General features: G+C 46.5%; 1 protein-coding gene across 2 annotated transcripts in view; it reads left to right on the top strand.

The window, feature by feature from the left end:
• TLL1 (tolloid like 1) overlaps positions 1-19,110 on the top strand; it is a 440,554-nt gene that overhangs the window by 346,647 nt on the left and 74,797 nt on the right. For both annotated transcript variants that reach the window (XM_063920427.1, XM_063920428.1), the window contains exons 12-15: positions 1,346-1,462; positions 1,848-1,993; positions 3,312-3,507; positions 13,802-13,927. In XM_063920427.1, the coding sequence (XP_063776497.1) occupies positions 1,346-1,462; positions 1,848-1,993; positions 3,312-3,507; positions 13,802-13,927 (585 nt within the window). The remainder of the gene's footprint in view (positions 1-1,345; positions 1,463-1,847; positions 1,994-3,311; positions 3,508-13,801; positions 13,928-19,110) is intronic.

Here is a 19,110-nt window from a genome sequence, read left to right as displayed (position 1 = left end):
CAGGGTCAATGATTCACAAATAGGTCTATCAATCAGCAGTGGAGGCAAATTAAACAACCCTTTCTGTGTGTTATTCAATATTCATACTACATAGTAGAGAGATTTATTGCATGCCTTTTACACTATTTATAGGTGATATTTTGTACAAAAATAATAGAATTCAGGTTGAGACTCCCAAATCCGAAATTTCGATATGCAATATATTCCAAAATAAATTTTTTGAGAGTGAGTGAGATAGTGACACCTTTTCTTTCTGATTGTTCATTGTACACAAACTTTGTTTCATGCACAATAGTTTGACACATATTTAATAAAATTGCCTACAGTCTATGTATATAAGGTGTATCTGAAACATAAATGAATTCTGTGTTTAGACTTGGGTCCCATCTCATTATGGTATGCAAATATTCCAAAGTACAGGAAAATCTAAAATACTTCTGGTCCCAAACGTTTCAGATGTGGGAGACTCGACCTGTAATAAAACTGTTGTGCTGCCTAATTAATAATGAATGGAGTAAAATGTAATGGCTCCAAAGGACCTACTGTTTTAATCTATTGATTCTTTTAAATGTGTAGGGATTTTTTAATGCATTTATTGCCTGATTCAGAGATGGATACAGTGTGATGTTCCACGCAACTGAGCGATTTTTAGCAGGCAATGTGTATGCTCCAAGGTGCTGCAGCGATCCCGCTTGCAATGAGGATTTAATTTCAGAGTGATTGACAGGAAATTACTGTTTGAAGGTGTTAACGGGGCCATCCACTGCGAGCTCTTGCATACAGAAACATGGCACCTGCATTACTACTGCCATTTCCAGTCTGTGTATCCCCGGGCTACTCTTTACCACGATATTCCTTGTTCTTGCATAAAGGCTGCGAATGTGTGCGCAATTGCGAATGAGTTGCGATAGCTCCGTTGGGCGTCTCTTTTCATTTCTGGGTAGCAACTTCACTTGAGAATATCGGCAATCAACCAGTTGATAAAATTGCATTTGCGTCCATCTCTGTATCAGGGCCCTTAATGCAAAGCTTTATTTATTTTTTCATTGTATAATTATTATATCGATTTTAGTGTTGCCAAGCTACAGTCTAAACACACCTTATGACCTCATGATAAATCCAATTAATAATCATGCCATCTTTTGGGCCTAGATTCTTCCTGTCCCTCTTTAAAAAAAATTTTAATAAAATTGAATCTGGGGTGTAGAGTAAAACCCTGCTTTAGTAAAACAAAAAGTCTGTATTTGACGGTTGAATCGTAGCCACGTCTATCTTGCATGTTATTTTGACTCTGACTGTGATTTGCATCCAAAATACATCTGAAATTTATGTAATATCATTTTAGGAAGGTTTTGTGGAGATAAAGTGCCAGAGGTCTTGACAACAACTGACAGCAGAATGTGGATTGAGTTCCGAAGCAGCAGCAACTGGGTTGGAAAAGGGTTTGCTGCAGTTTATGAGGGTAAAGATAATATGCATGTAATCATTTTATTGTAACATCTGTTCCAAAGCTGTCCCAGTGTTTTCATTGAGTGTGGAAGGGTGACTGTTCCCTACAATAATAGCATAAATGTGGAATTGTTCTTTAAGAAAAGTGAAGGAACACTGAAATGCAAGCTATGTAGTTGACATTTAGAATATGTCTGTAAGAGTGGATTTTGCCTATTTGCATAACAGATGGTATTTTAAATAAAATCTAAATATATCTAACCATCAATCATATATACACTTGCAAAATAAAAGCTACAAATACAGCAGCTTTGTGCACCTTCCAATTTAAAATAAATAATGACCTTGCTTTAAGTTTGAAGTGATACATACTTTCTTGACTTTCCTTGTTATTTCAGCAATATGTGGCGGCGAAATCCACAAAGATTCCGGTCAGATCCAGTCCCCCAATTACCCAGATGACTATCGGCCATCTAAGGAGTGTATATGGAAAATAACAGTAGCTGAAAACTACAATGTCGGATTAACTTTCCAGGCATTTGAGGTAGCGTTATCTGACCTAAACTGTCATAAGGGTAAATTCTATTGCTTTCAGAAATCTTTAATCCAGTCCGGAGTTAACAAATTATCATTGACAGGCCAATCTCTGGACAAGCCCTATTTCTATTGCATATATTTTCAAGAGGATTAAATGGATTTAATCGTATTGGTGCTATTTGAGGAGAGAAAAAAATCAGTTTAAAATCCTGACAATAGTTTCTTTTCACGCGTTTCTAATCATATTTGACCAGGCAGCATTGAAGCACTGTTAGATAATAGAACATGTATTGATTAATCCTTTCAGAATAAATAAAATTTAACTCAAGTAGATTGAATGCACAAAATACCTTACTAATTTCTTACAACTTTAATTGTTGTACACTGATTCAATTTATTTAGCTTTACTTTTTTTTTTTTCATTTTTGCCATTTAACGTGATGTAAGGTCACTGGGGGTCATTCTGATCCGATCGCTCCCTGCAGTTTATCGCAGTAGTGCGATCGGCTCAGTACTGCGCATGCGCCGGCACATGCCAGACGGCCGAAGGCCGTCATTGCCTAGCGATCGCCTCTGCCTGATTGACAGGCAGAGGCGGTCGCTGGGCGGGAGGAGGCTGAACGGTGGCGTTAAGCCGCCGTTTATGGGGCGTGGTCCAGCCAACACAGGCGTGGCCGGACTGTTGGGGGGGCGGGCCGCAGCGGCTGCGTGACATCACATGCAGCCGCTGCGACCTGGGCAGCGAAGAGGTTCTCCCGGCCAGTCGCAGGAGCTGCGCTGGCCGGGAGTTACTCCTCAAATGCAAAAGCATCGCCGCTGTGCGATGCTTTTGCATTTCTGCAGGGAAGCGGGGGGCCGGCACTGACATGTGGAGCGGGCTAGCCCTGTGCTGGGCGTCCCCCCGCATGTCTGAGTGCCTGATCGTAGCGGTGCTAAATTTAGCACAGCTACGATCAATTTGGAATGACCCCCACTGTGCGGCTCAGGTTTCACACAGATGATGTCTAAGTGTTGTTATTGTGGCATGTTGTCCTAGGCCCATTTATCAAACTGTTTATAAATTCTGTTTGTAGTGTTTACCTCTCGCTGTGTTTTCCAGTATGAGAATACCTGCACAGATATAATTAATAACAAGGACAAATTCATTACCTCTACAAAGGCTGGTGCATACGTGTTATTATAGCCCATAAATAACCAAGACAATTTTTTATGTTTTTAGAAATTGTAAGTAAATATTTTATCCAGTGTTAGAACTCCCACCTCTCATTTGTTCGTAGTCACTAAATACATTTACAGTATGACCCCAATATTTGTTTGATTTTCAGATTGAGCGTCATGACACCTGCGCTTATGATTACCTGGAAGTGAGAGATGGGCACAGTGAGAACAGTCCTCTGATTGGACATTTCTGTGGTTATGACAAGCCTGATGATATCCGGTCTACCTCTAATACCCTGTGGATGAAGTTTGTTTCTGATGCAACCGTTAACAAAGCAGGTTTTGCTGCTAACTTTTTAAAGGGTAAATTACTTTGACTAAACCTAGTCTTACAAACAAGGCTAATGACACACAAGTGTTTCGAGTCCTTGGAACCTGTCACTAACACAATGTGTTTTCCTGTGCATAGCAGGCAGTGTAAACATCATTCCTAGTGTACCAGTCCTTGGGACAAACTAACAGTGCATGTTTTCCATATGCATCACAGGTGCATGCGTTACTGATTCACACATTTGACAAGATTTTCAGATGGTTCTTATTTTTTCACTTGTGTCTCTGTGAGGAAACCTGGAAAAATACACTATTGGTTTTAAGAAGTACTATGAGCATTATAGGTATATTGAGTGCATCAAAAACCATAAAAATGTTGAATAAAATTCTGCACATTTGTTTATATGTATATGTGTGTATCTATCTATCTATCTATCTATCTATCTATCTATCTATCTACAGACAGATAGTGACACTCTAGTGCACTTGATACAAATACACTGACTACCAGTGCTGTGTCCATACTCCGCTGGAGTGTCAGTATCTGTCTGCTGCTGTACATATGTATTTGGGTTGAGCACTGCAGCATTTTAGATTCTTGGTTTATGTAGAGGTATATCTATCTTCTAAAATGGTCCCTGTTGTGTTGGAATAGTTCTTTGTGGAGATGATGTACTGTAGTGTGATAAAGTTACAGAACAGTAGGAAAAAATAGTCTAGTTCAAGTTCTTTGAATAGATCAACATTGTACCAATCATCTTTGGTGAGGATTGATGTCAGGTCCTTTTTAGTAGTTTTGTCATTTTAATTAAGTTTCTCTGACGTCCTAGTGGATGCTGGGACTCCGTCAGGACCATGGGGAATAGCGGCTCCGCAGGAGACAGGGCATAAAATTTAAAAATTTGACCACTAGGTGGTGTGTACTGGCTCCTCCCCCTATGACCCTCCTCCAAGCCTCAGTTAGGTTTTTGTGCCCGTCCGAGCAGGGTGCAATCTAGGTGGCTCTCCTAAAGAGCTGCTTAGAAAAAGTTTGTTAGGTTTTTTATTTTCAGTGAGTCCTGCTGGCAACAGGCTCACTGCAACGAGGGACTTAGGGGAGAAGAAGTGAACTCACCTGCGTGCAGGATGGATTTGCTTCTTAGGCTACTGGACACTAGCTCCAGAGGGACGATCACAGGTACAGCCTGGATGGGTCACCGGAGCCGCGCCGCCGACCCCCTTGCAGATGCCGAATAGAGAAGAGGTCCAGAAACCGGCGGCAGAAGACGTCTCAGTCTTCATGAGGTAGCGCACAGCACTGCAGCTGTGCGCCATTGCTCTCCGCACACTTCACACCAGCGGTCACTGAGGGTGCAGGGCGCTGGGGGGGGCGCCCTGGGCAGCAATGTAATATACCTATTCTGGCTAAAATATATCACATATAGCCCCTGGGGCTATATGGATGTATTTAACCCCTGCCAGGTTCCAAAAAAACCGGGAGAAGAAGCCCGCCGAAAAGGGGGCGGGGCCTATTCTCCTCAGCACACAGCGCCATTTTCCTGCCCAGCTCCGCTGCGAGGAAGGCTCCCAGGACTCTCCCCTGCACTGCACTACAGAAACAGGGTAAAAACAGAGAGGGGGGGCACTTATTGGCGATATTTATAATATTTGAGCTGCTATAAAGGGAACACACTTATTAAGGTTGTCCCTATATATATTTATAGCGCTTGGGTGTGTGCTGGCAAACTCTCCCTCTGTCTCCCCAAAGGGCTAGTGGGGTCCTGTCTTCTATCAGAGCATTCCCTGTGTGTCTGCTGTGTGTCGGTACGTGTGTGTCGACATGTATGAGGACGATGTTGGCGTGGAGGCGGAGCAATTGCCTGTAATGGTGATGTCACCCCCTAGGGAGTCGACACCAGAATGGATGGCTTTGTTTATGGAATTACGGGATAGTGTCAGCACGCTACAAAAGTCGGTTGACGACATGAGACAGCCGGCAAACCAGTTAGTACCTGTCCAGGCGTCTCAGACACCGTCAGGGGCTGTAAAACGCCCTTTACCTCAGTCGGTCGACACAGACCCAGACACTGACACTGAATCCAGTGTCGACGGTGAAGAAACAAACGTATTTTCCAGTAGGGCCACACGTTATATGATCACGGCAATGAAGGAGGCTTTGCATATCTCTGATACTGCAAGTACCACAAAAAGGGGTATTATGTGGGGTGTGAAAAAACTACCGATAGTTTTTCCTGAATCAGAGGAACTGAATGAAGTGTGTGATGAAGCGTGGGTTACCCCAGATAGAAAACTGCTAATTTCAAAGAAGTTATTGGCATTATACCCTTTCCCGCCAGAGGTTAGGGCGCGCTGGGAAACACCTCCTAGGGTGGATAAGGCGTTCACACGCTTATCAAAGCAAGTGGCGTTACCGTCTCCTGATACGGCCGTCCTCAAGGATCCAGCTGATAGGAGGCTGGAGAATACATTAAACAGTATATACACACATACGGGTGTTATACTGAGACCAGCAATCGCCTCAGCCTGGATGTGCAGTGCTGGCGTGGCTTGGTCGGAGTCACTGTCTGAAAATTTTGATACCCTGGATAGGGACAGTATTTTACTGACTATAGAGCAGTTAAAGGATGCATTTCTTTATATGCGAGATGCACAGAGAGATATTTGCACTCTGGCATCAAGAGTAAGTGCGATGTCCATATCTGCCAGAAGAAGTTTATGGACGCGCCAGTGGTCAGGTGATGCGGATTCCAAACGACATATGGAAGTATTGCCGTATAAGGGGGAGGAATTATTTGGGGTCGGTCTATCGGATCTGGTGGCCACGGCAACGACCGGAAAATCCACCTTTTTACCCCAGGTCACCTCCCAGCAGAAAAAGCCGCAGGCTTTTCAGCCGCAGTCCTTTCGTTCCTATAAGAACAAACGAGCAAAAGGACATTCCTATTTGCCCCGAGGCAAAGGAAAGGGTAAGAGACTGCAACAAGCAGCTCCTTCCCAGGAGCAGAAGCCCTCCCCGGCTTCTACAAAGGCGTCAGCATGACGCTGGGACCTTACAAGCAGACTCAGGGGCAGTGGGGGGTCGCCTCAAACATTTCAGCGCACAGTGGGCTCACTCGCAGGTGGACCCCTGGATCCTGCAGGTAGTATCTCAGGGTTACAGGTTGGAATTCGAGAAGTCCCCTCCTCGCCGTTTCCTAAAGTCTGCTTTGCCAACGTCTCCCTCCGACAGGGCGACGGTATTGGAGGCCATTCACAAGCTGTATTCTCAGCAGGTGATAGTCAAGGTACCCCTCCTACAACAGGGACAGGGGTATTACTCCACGCTATTTGTGGTACCGAAACCGGACGGCTCGGTAAGACCGATTCTAAATCTAAAATCTCTGAACCTGTACATACAAAAATTCAAGTTCAAGATGGAGTCACTCAGAGCAGTGATAGCGAATCTGGAAGAAGGGGATTTTATGGTGTCCTTGGACATCAAGGATGCTTACCTTCATGTTCCAATTTGTCCTTCACACCAAGGGTACCTCAGGTTCGTGGTCCAAAACTGTCATTATCAGTTTCAGACGCTGCCGTTTGGATTGTCCACGGCACCCCGGGTCTTTACCAAGGTAATGGCCGAAATGATGATCCTTCTTCGAAGAGAAGGCGTCTTAATTATCCCTTACTTGGACGATCTCCTGATAAGGGCAAGATCCAGAGAACAGCTGGAGGTCGGAGTAGCACTAACCCAAGTAGTGCTCCAACAACACGGGTGGATTCTGAATTTTCCAAAATCCCAACTGATCCCGACGACACGTCTGTTGTTCCTAGGGATGATTCTGGACACTGTTCAAAAAAAAAACAAAAAAAAAGGTATTTCTTCCGGAGGAGAAAGCCAGGGAGTTATCCGATCTAGTCAGGAACCTCCTAAAACCAGGAAAAGTATCTGTGCATCAATGCACAAGAGTCCTGGGAAAAATGGTAGCTTCTTACGAAGCGATTCCATTCGGCAGATTCCATGCACGAGTCAAGCCTGGAGACGTCTCTTCACATAAATATACTGGAGCTAAGAGCAATCTACAATGCTCTAAGCCTGGCAAAACCTCTGCTTCAGGGTCAGCCGGTGTTGATTCAGTCGGACAACATCACGGCAGTCGCCCACGTAAACAGACAGGGCGGCACAAGAAGCAGGAGGGCAATGGCAGAAGCTGCAAGGATTCTCCGCTGGGCAGAAAATCATGTGTTAGCACTGTCAGCTGTGTTCATCCCGGGAGTGGACAACTGGGAAGCAGACTTCCTCAGCAGACACGATCTGCACCCGGGAGAGTGGGGACTTCATCCAGAAGTCTTCCACATGATTGTGGTCCATTGGGAAAGACCAATGGTGGACATGATGGCGTCCCGCCTCAACAAAAAACTGGACAGGTATTGCGCCAGGTCAAGAGACCCTCAGGCAATAGCTGTAGACGCTCTGGTAACACCATGGGTGTACCAGTCAGTGTATGTGTTTCCTCCTCTGCCTCTCATACCAAAAGTACTGAGAATTATACGGCAAAGGGGAGTAAGAACGATACTCGTGGCTCCGAATTGGCCAAGAAGAACTTGGTACCCGGAACTTCAGGAGATGCTCACGGAAGATCCGTGGCCTCTACCTCTAAGACGGGACCTGCTTCAGCAGGGACCGTGTCTATTCCAAGACTTACCGCGGCTGCGTTTGACGGCATGGCGGTTGAACGCCGAATCCTAAGGGAAAAAGGCATTCCGGAAGAGGTCATCCCTACCCTGGTAAAAGCCAGGAAGGAGGTGACTGCACAACATTATCACCGCATTTGGAGAAAATATGTTGCGTGGTGTGAGGCCAGGAAGGCCCCGACGGAGGAATTTCAACTGGGTCGATTTCTACATTTCCTGCAAACAGGATTGTCTATGGGCCTCAAATTAGGGTCCATTAAGGTTCAAATTTCGGCCCTGTCGATTTTCTTCCAGAAAGAATTGGCTTCAGTTCCTGAAGTCCAGACTTTTGTAAAAGGAGTACTACATATACAGCCCCCGGTTGTGCCCCCAGTGGCACCGTGGGATCTTAATGTAGTTTTGGATTTTCTCAAATCCCATTGGTTTGAGCCACTCAAATCGGTGGATTTGAAATATCTTACATGGAAAGTAACCATGCTACTGGCCCTGGCTTCAGCCAGGAGAGTGTCAGAATTGGCGGCTTTATCGTATAAAAGCCCATATCTGATTTTCCATTCGGACAGGGCAGAACTGCGGACGCGTCCTCACTTTCTGCCTAAGGTGGTTTCAGCGTTTCACCTGAACCAGCCTATTGTGGTGCCTGCAGCTACTAGCGATTTGGAGGATTCCAAGTTGCTGGACGTTGTCAGAGCATTGAAAATATATATTTCAAGGACGGCTGGAGTCAGAAAATCTGACTCGCTGTTTATACTGTATGCACCCAACAAGCTGGGTGCTCCTGCTTCTAAGCAGACAATTGCTCGTTGGATTTGTAGCACAATTCAACTTGCACATTCTGTGGCAGGCCTGCCACAGCCTAAATCTGTCAAGGCCCATTCCACAAGGAAGGTGGGCTCATCTTGGGCGGCTGCCCGAGGGGTCTCGGCATTACAACTCTGCCGAGCAGCTACGTGGTCAGGGGAGAACACGTTTGTAAAATTCTACAAATTTGATACCCTGGCTAAGGAGGACCTGGAGTTCTCTCATTCGGTGCTGCAGAGTCATCCGCACTCTCCCGCCCGTTTGGGAGCTTTGGTATAATCCCCATGGTCCTGACGGAGTCCCAGCATCCACTAGGACGTCAGAGAAAATAAGATTTTACTTACCGATAAATCTATTTCTCGTAGTCCGTAGTGGATGCTGGGCGCCCATCCCAAGTGCGGATTGTCTGCAATACTTGTACATAGTTATTGTTACCAAAAAATCGGGTTGTTATTGTTGTGAGCCGTCTGTTCAGAGGCTCCTACGTTTGTCATACTGTTAACTGGGTTCAGATCACAAGTTGTACGGTGTGATTGGTGTGGCTGGTATGAGTCTTACCCGGGATTCAAAATCCTTCCTTATTGTGTACGCTCGTCCGGGCACAGTATCCTAACTGAGGCTTGGAGGAGGGTCATAGGGGGAGGAGCCAGTACACACCACCTAGTGGTCAAATTTTTAAATTTTGTGCCCTGTCTCCTGCGGAGCCGCTATTCCCCATGGTCCTGACGGAGTCCCAGCATCCACTACGGACTACGAGAAATAGATTTATCGGTAAGTAAAATCTTATTTTTTCTGTTAGAATTTGTTTTTTTTGTCAGTGAGGCAATGCTGTACTGCTGTCAATGGGGCAATGCTGTGCTGCAATGCTGTGCTGCAATGCTGTGCTGCAATGCTGTGCTGCTGTCAGGCAATGCTGTGCTGCTGTCAGTGAGGCAATGCTGTGCTGCTGTCAGCGAGGCAATGCTGTGCTGCTGTCAGTGAGGCAGGAATGTATTGCTGTCAGTGGGGCAATGCTGTGCTGCTGTCAGTGGGGCAATGCTGTGCTGCTGTCAGTGATGCAATGCTGTGCTGCTGTCAGTGGGGCAATGCTGTGCTGCTGTCAGTGAGGCAGAAGAAGAAAGAATAAGCTGAGCGCTCAGTGAGTGGTGGTGTATAAATGATTGTCAGCTGCAGCTTGGGAAGGGAATGCCAATCCCCTAAGACACACTTATGTGCCCGTGCAGGAGATCAGCTTTTTTCATCATTGCTGCCACCACGGTATACCATTGATGCCACCACGGTATACCATTGACCACTGACCAGCCGCCGCTTGAGTGTCGATCTGTCCTCCATACACACCGGCAACTGCAGGGAGGCTCCATCAGAACTGCCCGTGGGAGCACAGGTCAGCCGTCTTCTGTTGAGAGCCTGCACACCGTGCCACGCAAGGTAACATCTAGCCGTCCGGATATTGCAGCCGCTTGTCAGCTTTACACAGCCGCATTTCATCCAGTCCGGCGGTCACATCAGGCACGGCTCTCCATTCCCCGTGTAGGGGCTAGCGGCTGACCTCATTAATATCGCTCCGGGCTCTCCCTCTTGTCACCAAGACAGCGGCTCGTGGTTCACCATACGGTGCATTCGCTCACAGTATCATTCATGTGAGCGTCAATTCATTGTTGCAAGGGTCCTTTTCACTCCAAGACCATTGGAATGAATCTTTGGACTCATATGGACCAAGTGAGTTACATGTATGAAAACACAGACTTTTTATTTTACTCTTAACAGTTATCAATCACTGCTGTTATTATATTTAAAACGACACCCCTGGGGTCATAAGTTTTGGAATAATAAGAATTTGCATTCCAGTTATAAGAATAGCAATAAGTATATAGACACAGAGATAAGGTATTTTTATGTCAAATTGTGAATTGTACTCCCGGGAGATTTGTTGTAATTATTATTACATTTTATGTATCAAAATAAATGTTTCTTACATTTGATTGTTGAGCGCAACTTGGTATATTTTTCTACATAAACATGTCAGTGAGGCAGGAATGTATTGCTGTCAGTGGGGCAATGCTGTGCTGCTGTCAGTGGGGCAATGCTGTGCTGCTGTCAGTGGGGCAATGCTGTGCTGCTGTCAGTGAGGCAATGCTGTGCTGCTGTCAGTGAGGCAATGCTGTGCTGCGGTCAGTGAGGCAATGCTGTGCTGCTGTCAGTGAGGCAATGCTGTGCTGCTGTCAGTGAGGCAATGCTGTGCTGCTGTCAGTGAGGCAATGCTGTGCTGCTGTCAGTGGGGCAATGCTGTGCTGCTGTCAGTGAGGCAGGAATGTGCTACTGTCAGTGGGGCAATGCTGTGCTGCTGTCAGTGGGGCAATGCTGTGCTGCTGTCAGTGGGGCAATGCTGTGCTGCTGTCAGTGGGGCAATGCTGTGCTGCTGTCAGTGGGGCAATGCTGTGCTGCTGTCAGTGAGGCAATGCTGTGCTGCTGTCAGTGAGGCAATGCTGTGCTGCTGTCAGTGAGGCAATGCTGTGCTGCTGTCAGTGAGGCAATGCTGTGCTGCTGTCAGTGGGGCAATGCTGTGCTGCTGTCAGTGAGGCAGGAATGTGCTACTGTCAGTGGGGCAATGCTGTGCTGCTGTCAGTGGGGCAATGCTGTGCTGCTGTCAGTGGGGCAATGCTGTGCTGCATGTCAGTGGGGCAATGCTGTGCTGCTGTCAGTTGGGCAATGCTGTGCTGCTGTCAGTGGGGCAATGCTGTGCTGCTGTCAGGGGGGCAAGGCTGTGCTGCTGTCAGGGGGGCAAGGCTGTGCTGCTGTCAGGGGGGCAAGGCTGTGCTGCTGTCAGGGGGGCAAGGCTGTGCTGCTGTCAGGGGGGCAAGGCTGTGCTGCTGTCAGGGGGGCAAGGCTGTGCTGCTGTCAGTGGGGCAAGGCTGTGCTGCTGTCAGTGGGGCAAGGCTGTGCTGCTGTCACTGAGGCAGGAATGTGTTGCTGTAAGTCAGTGGTGGCCAACGCGTGGCTCTAGAGCCACATGCGGCTCTTTCTTTATTCAAATGTGGCTCCCAACACTCAAAGTCACGTGACCACAAGAGATCTGTAAACCGCTGCACTCCAGCCAGACATGCAGCAGCACTACGTAGACTGAGAACTGAGGGAGCCAAATACACCTGGGGGAGCTGGCTGGAGTGACACAGGCGGGTGCTGGCTGGAGTGACACATAGTGTATTATGTGAATCTTGATTTTCAATATATTTTATGCGAATCTGGCTTTTTCAATTATTTGATGTAGAAGTGGCTTTTTCATTGTATTTTATGTTGGATCTGGCTTTTTCAAATGTATTTTATACCAGAGGCGTGGCCTAGCAGGCACAAGGTCACACCCCATTTTTGCAAGTGCGCCTTCAGCTCGAAGTCGGCTCTTTGATGTACCTAACAAGATTTCTTGGCTCTTTGTCTCTGACTGGTTGGCCACCCCTGCTGTAAGTGATGCTGTTTACAGTTGTGGAGTGATATTGATGTGGCTGTGTGATGAGGTTTTGGTGACAGTTGGAAGTAGTTTAGGCATGCGGTTACGCTGGGAGGTGTTTGGTTGTTGATAAAGCATGGTTACAGGGTCGTAGCCAGAACATTGTGGGGCCCATAGCAACATGTTGAAGTGGCCCCTGCCCCGATGCTTTTAGAGAGACGCCTCTCCATAGCAGGTGTTAATTTATACCGCACAATAGATCCCTTGTTAATTTTCTGAGCCATAGTAATGCCTTAGTTAATGTTATACCCCATGGTGCCCTAGTTCGCGTCATGTCACATTGTAGGGCTACCAGTACACATTATGCCCCCAATTCACATTATAACATACTGTACAGTGTCCCCAATTTATATTATGCCACATTATGATGCTGTTCAGATTATTTTATACCACATTGTACTGAGCAGGCCCATTGACATAACTACATTTATTGTAGGCCTCAAGGCTAGTTTGTAAGAGCCCCTATGTACCAACCAATGTTGAAAAATGTATGTAACATATGTAATTTTGACAGGGAAGGTGAGTCCTCCACAATACCTCCCAACTTTGAGTATTTCAGATGCGGGACTGTTCTGCGTGGCGATGCCCAAAAAGAGGGCATCACCTCATAAAAAGGGGGCGTGGCTTCACGGCATTGCCGCAACCACCTGCCATGCCTCCCGTTTTCATCACAGTGGGGACATGGCCAGCCCTCTGTGAGCTGCTGGCCATGCCTTCAGTCCCTCTGTCTCCTGTGAATAGACGCTTCATGCGTACAGCATCTATTCACCGTTGCTTTACAGCAGTGCGTTTAGTGACAGGAGCCTCCCAACTGCCCCCCACCACCACCACCGAGGGATAGTCCCCCAAAAAAAGGGGCCTTCCCACGCAAATTGGGACAGTTGGGAGGTATGCCTTCACTGCTGCACTCCATTCACCTATGCTATGCCCTTGCACGGTCATGTGATTTAGTGTATCTAGTCAAGTTGGTGGAATTTCTGTCATTATACCACACCATTTTATAAATAAATATCTGTCTGTCTGTCTATCTATCGTCCAATTCTATGTTGTTATATCTGTACATTTTATAGTCATTAAATGGAAACTGTCGGATTAAGGGATTCTGCTAATCTGTTGTAGAATATACTAACATATGGTTCGGGAAAGCATATAATTCAATCAGCTGCAGATAAAGTGTCCTTCATATGACCTTAAGTGTAATTACAAATAAATCTTTTATATTGGTATTTGCCATTTAAGGTGTTAATTTCTAAATATAACAAAGAAGATTTTATTATGTTAGAAAAAAAACATAATCCTTGTATATTTTATTGTTTAGCGTACTTAAATGTTCTATTTTTTAAACAGAGGAAGATGAATGTGCCAAACCAGACAATGGGGGCTGTGAGCAGCGCTGTGTGAACACTCTGGGAAGTTATAAGTGCTCTTGTGACCCTGGCTATGAGCTTGGTTCAGACAAAAAAAGTTGTGAAGGTAATATGTGTATTTTATGTATTATAACTTTATCCCAATTTGTATGCTATTCCAATCCTATGTGTGGATCTGAGACAGAAACTCTGTTAAACCTGTATGGTTCCTTGTTGTCTAATAAATGCTATTACTGTAAAGCTGTAATAGAAAACCAGTGTCAGATAAATGTGGTACACCTAAAAATAAGAATTTACTTACCGATAATTCTATTTCTCGGAGTCCGTAGTGGATGCTGGGGTTCCTGAAAGGACCATGGGGAATAGCGGCTCCGCAGGAGACAGGGCACAAAAAGTAAAGCTTTAGGATCAGGTGGTGTGCACTGGCTCCTCCCCCTATGACCCTCCTCCAAGCCAGTTAGGTACTGTGCCCGGACGAGCGTACACAATAAGGGAGGAATTTTGAATCCCGGGTAAGACTCATACCAGCCACACCAATCACACCGTACAACTTGTGATCTAAACCCAGTTAACAGTATGATAACAGCGGAGCCTCTGAAAAGATGGCTCACAACAATAATAACCCGATTTTTGTAACTATGTACAAGTATTGCAGATAATCCGCACTTGGGATGGGCGCCCAGCATCCACTACGGACTCCGAGAAATAGAATTATCGGTAAGTAAATTCTTATTTTCTCTATCGTCCTAGTGGATGCTGGGGTTCCTGAAAGGACCATGGGGATTATACCAAAGCTCCCAAACGGGCGGGAGAGTGCGGATGACTCTGCAGCACCGAATGAGAGAACTCCAGGTCCTCTTTTGCCAGGATATCAAATTTGTAGAATTTTACAAACGTGTTCTCCCCTGACCACGTAGCTGCTCGGCAGAGTTGTAATGCCGAGACCTCTCGGGCAGCCGCCCAAGATGAGCCCACCTTCCTTGTGGAATGGGCCTTAACCGATTTAGACTGTGGCAGGCCTGCCTCAGAATGTGCAAGTTGAATTGTGTTACAAATCCAACGAGCAATCGACTGCTTAGAAGCAGGCGCACCCAACTTGTTGGGTGCATACAGTATAAACAGCGAGTCAGATTTTCTGACTCCAGCTGTCCTTGAACATATTTTCAGGGCCCTGACAACTTCTAGCAACTTGGAGTCCTCCAAGTCCCTAGTAGGTGCAAGGCACCACAATAAGCTGGTTCAGGTGAAACACTGACACCACCTTAGGGAGAGAACTGGGGACGAGTCCGCAGCTCTGCCCTGTCCGAATGGACAAACAGATATGGGCTTTTTTGAGAAAAAACCACCAATTTGACACTCGCCTGGTCCAGGCCAGGGCCAAGAGCATGGTCACTTTTTATGTGAGATGCTTCAAATCCACATATTTGACTGGTTTTAAACCAATGTGATTTGAGGAATCCCAGAACTACGTTGAGATCCCACAGTGCCACTGGAGGCACAAAAAAGGGGTTTGTATATGCAATACTCCCTTGACAAACTTCTGGACTTCAGGAACTGAAGCCAATTCTTTCTGGAAGAAAATTTACAGGGCCGAATTTGAACCTTAATGGACCCCAATTTGAGGCCCATAGACACTCCTGTTTGCAGGAAATGCAGGAAACGACCGAGTTGAAATTTCTTTGTGGGGCCTTCCTGGCCTCACACCACGCAACATATTTTCGCCACACGTGGTGATAATGTTGTGCGGTCACCTCCTTTCTGGCTTTGACCAGGGTAGGAATGACCTCTTCCGGAATGCCTTTTTTTCCCTTAGGATACGGCTTTCCATCGCCATGCCGACAAACGCAGCTGCGGTAAGTCTTGGAACAGACATGGTACTTGCTGAAGCAAGTCCCTTCTTAGCGGCAGAGGCCATAAGACCTCTGTAAGCATCTCTTGAAGTTCCGGGTACCAAGTCCTTCTTGGCCAATCCGGAGCCATGAGTATAGTTCTTACTCCTCTACGTCTTATAATTCTCAGCACCTTAGGTATGAGAAGCAGAGGAGGGAACACATACACCGACTGGTACACCCACGGTGTTACCAGAACGTCCACATCTATTGCCTGAGGGTCTCTTGACCTGGCGCAATACCTGTCCCGTTTTTTTTTTTTTTTTTTTTTTTTTTTGGACGGGACGCCATCATGTCCACCTTTGGTATTTCCCAACGGTTTACAATCATGTGGAAAAAACTTCTCAATGAAGTTTCCACTCTCCCGGGTGGAGGTCGTGCTGAGGAAGTCTGCTTCCCAGTTTCCATTCCCGGGATGAAAAACTGCTGACAGTGTTATCACATGATTTTCCGCCCAGCGAAAAGTCCTTGCAGTTTCTGCCATTGCCCTCCTGCTTCTTGTGTCGCCCTGTCTGTTTACGTGGGCGACTGCCGTGATGTTTTTTTCCCACTGGATCAATACCGGCTGACCTTGAAGCAGAGGTCTTGCTAAGCTTAGAGCATTATAAATTTACCCTTAGCTCCAGTATATTTATGTGGAGAAAAGTCTCCATACTTGATCACACTCCCTGGAAATTTTTCCCTTGTGTGACTGCTCCCCAGCCTCTCAGGCTGGGCTCCGTGGTTACCAGCATCCAATCCTGAATGCCGAATCTGCGGCCCTCTAGAAGATGAGCACTCTATAACCACCACAGGAGAGACACCCTTGTCCTTGGATATTGGGTTATCCGCTGATGCATCTGAAGATGCGATCCGGACCATTTGTCCAGCAGATCCCACTGAAAAGTTCTTACGTGAAATCTGCCGAATGGAATTGCTTCGTAGGAAGCCACCATTTTTACCAGGACCCTTGTGCAATGATGCACTGTTTTTAGGAGGTTCCTGACTTGCTCGGATAACTCCCTGGCTTTCTCTTCCGGGAGAAACACCTTTTTCTGGACTGTGTCCAGAATCATCCCTAGGCACAGCAGACGTGTCGTCGGGATCAGCTGCGATTTTGGAATATTTAGAATCCACCCGTGCTGATTGTAGCAGTATCCGAGATAGTGCTACTCCGACCTCCAACTGTTCCCTGGACTATGCCCCTATCAGGAGATCGTCCAAGTAAGGGATAATTAAGACGCCTTTTCTTCGAAGAAGAATCATCAATTCGGCCATTACCTTGGTAAAGACCCCGGGGTGCCGTGGACAATCCAAACGGCAGCGTCTGAAACTGATAGTGACAGTTCTGCACCACGAACCTGAGGTACCCTTAGTGAGAAGGGCAAATTTGGGACATAGAGGTAAGCACCCCTGATGTCCCGGGACACTATATAGTCCCCTTCTTCCTGGTTCGTTATCACTGCTCTGAGTGACTTCATCTTAATTTGAACCTTTGTAAGTGTTCAAAAAAATTTTTTAGAATAAGTCTCACCTAGCCTTCTGGCTTCAGTACCACAATATAGTGTGGAATAATACCCCTTTTCTGTAGTAGGAGGGGTAATTTAATTATCACCTGCTGGGAATACAGCTTGTGAATTTTTTCCCATACTACCTCCTTGTCGGAGGGAGACTTGGTAAAGCAGACTTCAGGAGCCTGCGAAGGGGAAACGTCTCGACATTCCCATCTGTACCCCCGGGATACTACTTGTAGGATCCAGGGGTCCTGTACGGTCTCAGCGCCATGCTGAGAACTTGTCAGACGCGGTGGAACGCTTCTGTTCCTGGGAATGGGCTGCCTGCTGCAGTCTTCTTCCCTTTCCTCTATCCCTGGGCAGATATGATCTTATAGGGACGAGAGGACTGAGGCTGAAAAGACGGTGTCTTTTTCTGCAGAGATGTGACTTAGGGTAAAAAACGGTGGATTTTCCAGCAGTTGCCGTGACCACCAGGTCCGATGGACCGACCCCAAACAAGTCCTCTTCCTTTATACGGCCATACTGTGCCGTTTGGAATCTGCATCACCTGACCACTGTCGTGTCCATAACATCTTCTGGCAGTTATGGACATCGCGTTTATTCATGATGCCAGAGTGCAAATATCCCTCTGTGCATCTCGCATATATAGAAATGCTCTATAGTCAATAAAATACTGTCCCTGTCAAGGGTATCAATATTTTCAGTCAGGGAATCCGACCAAGCCACCCTAGCTCTGCACATCCAGGCTGAGGCGATCGCTGGCCGCAGTATAACACCAGTATGTGTGTATATACTTTTTATTATATTTTCCAGCCTTGTCAGCTGGTCCTTGAGGACGGCCCTATCTATAGACGGTACCGCCACTTGTTTTGATAAGCGTGTGAGCGCCTTATCCACCTTAAGGGGTGTTTCCCAACGCGCCCTAACTTCTGGCGGGAAAGGGTATACCGCCCATAATTTTCTATCGGGGGGAACCCACGCATCATCACACACTTTATTTAATTTATCTGATTCAGGAAAAACTATGGTAGTTTTTTCACATCCCACATAATACCCTCTTTTGTGGTACTTGTAGTATCAGAAATACGTAACACCTCCTTCATTGCCTTTAACGTGTGGCCCTAATAAGGAATACGTTTGTTTATTCACCGTCGACACTGGATTCAGTGTCCCTGTCTGTGTCTGTGTCGACCGACTAAAGTAAACGGGCGTTTTAAAACCCTTGACGGTGTTTTTGAGACGTCTGGACCGTACTAATTGTTTGTCGGCCGTCTCATGTCGTCAACCGACTTTGCAGCGTGTTGACATTATCACGTAATTTCCTAAATAAGCCATCCATTCCGGTGTCGACTCCCTAGAGAGTGACATCACCATTACAGGCAATTGCTCCGCCTCCTCACCAACATCGTCCTCCTACCTGTCGACACACACGTACCGACACACAGCACACACACAGGGAATGCTCTGATAGAGGACAGGACCCACTAGCCCTTTGGAGAGACAGAGGGAGAGTTTGCCAGCACACACCAAAAACGCTATAATTATATAGGGACAACCTTATATAAGTGTTTTCCCTTATAGCATCTTAATATATATATAAGCATATCGCCAAATTAGTGCCCCCCCTCTCTGTTTTAACCCTGTTTCTGTAGTGCAGTGCAGGGGAGAGCCTGGGAGCCTTCCCTCCAGCCTTTCTGTGAGGGAAAATGGCGCTGTGTGCTGAGGAGATAGGCCCCGCCCCTTTTTCGGCGGCCTCGTCTCCCGCTCTTAACGGATTCTGGCAGGGGTTAAATATCTCCATATAGCCTCCGGAGGCTATATGTGAGGTATTTTTAGCCAAAATAGGTATTCATTTGCCTCCCAGGGCGCCCCCCTCCCAGCGCCCTGCACCCTCAGTGACTGCC

This window comes from Pseudophryne corroboree, chromosome 1 (assembly GCF_028390025.1).
Source record: "Pseudophryne corroboree isolate aPseCor3 chromosome 1, aPseCor3.hap2, whole genome shotgun sequence".
NCBI classification, from domain to species: Eukaryota; Metazoa; Chordata; class Amphibia; order Anura; family Myobatrachidae; genus Pseudophryne; species Pseudophryne corroboree.
Note: the sequence above shows the minus strand (reverse complement) of the source record. Positions and strands in the feature narration are given on the sequence as shown.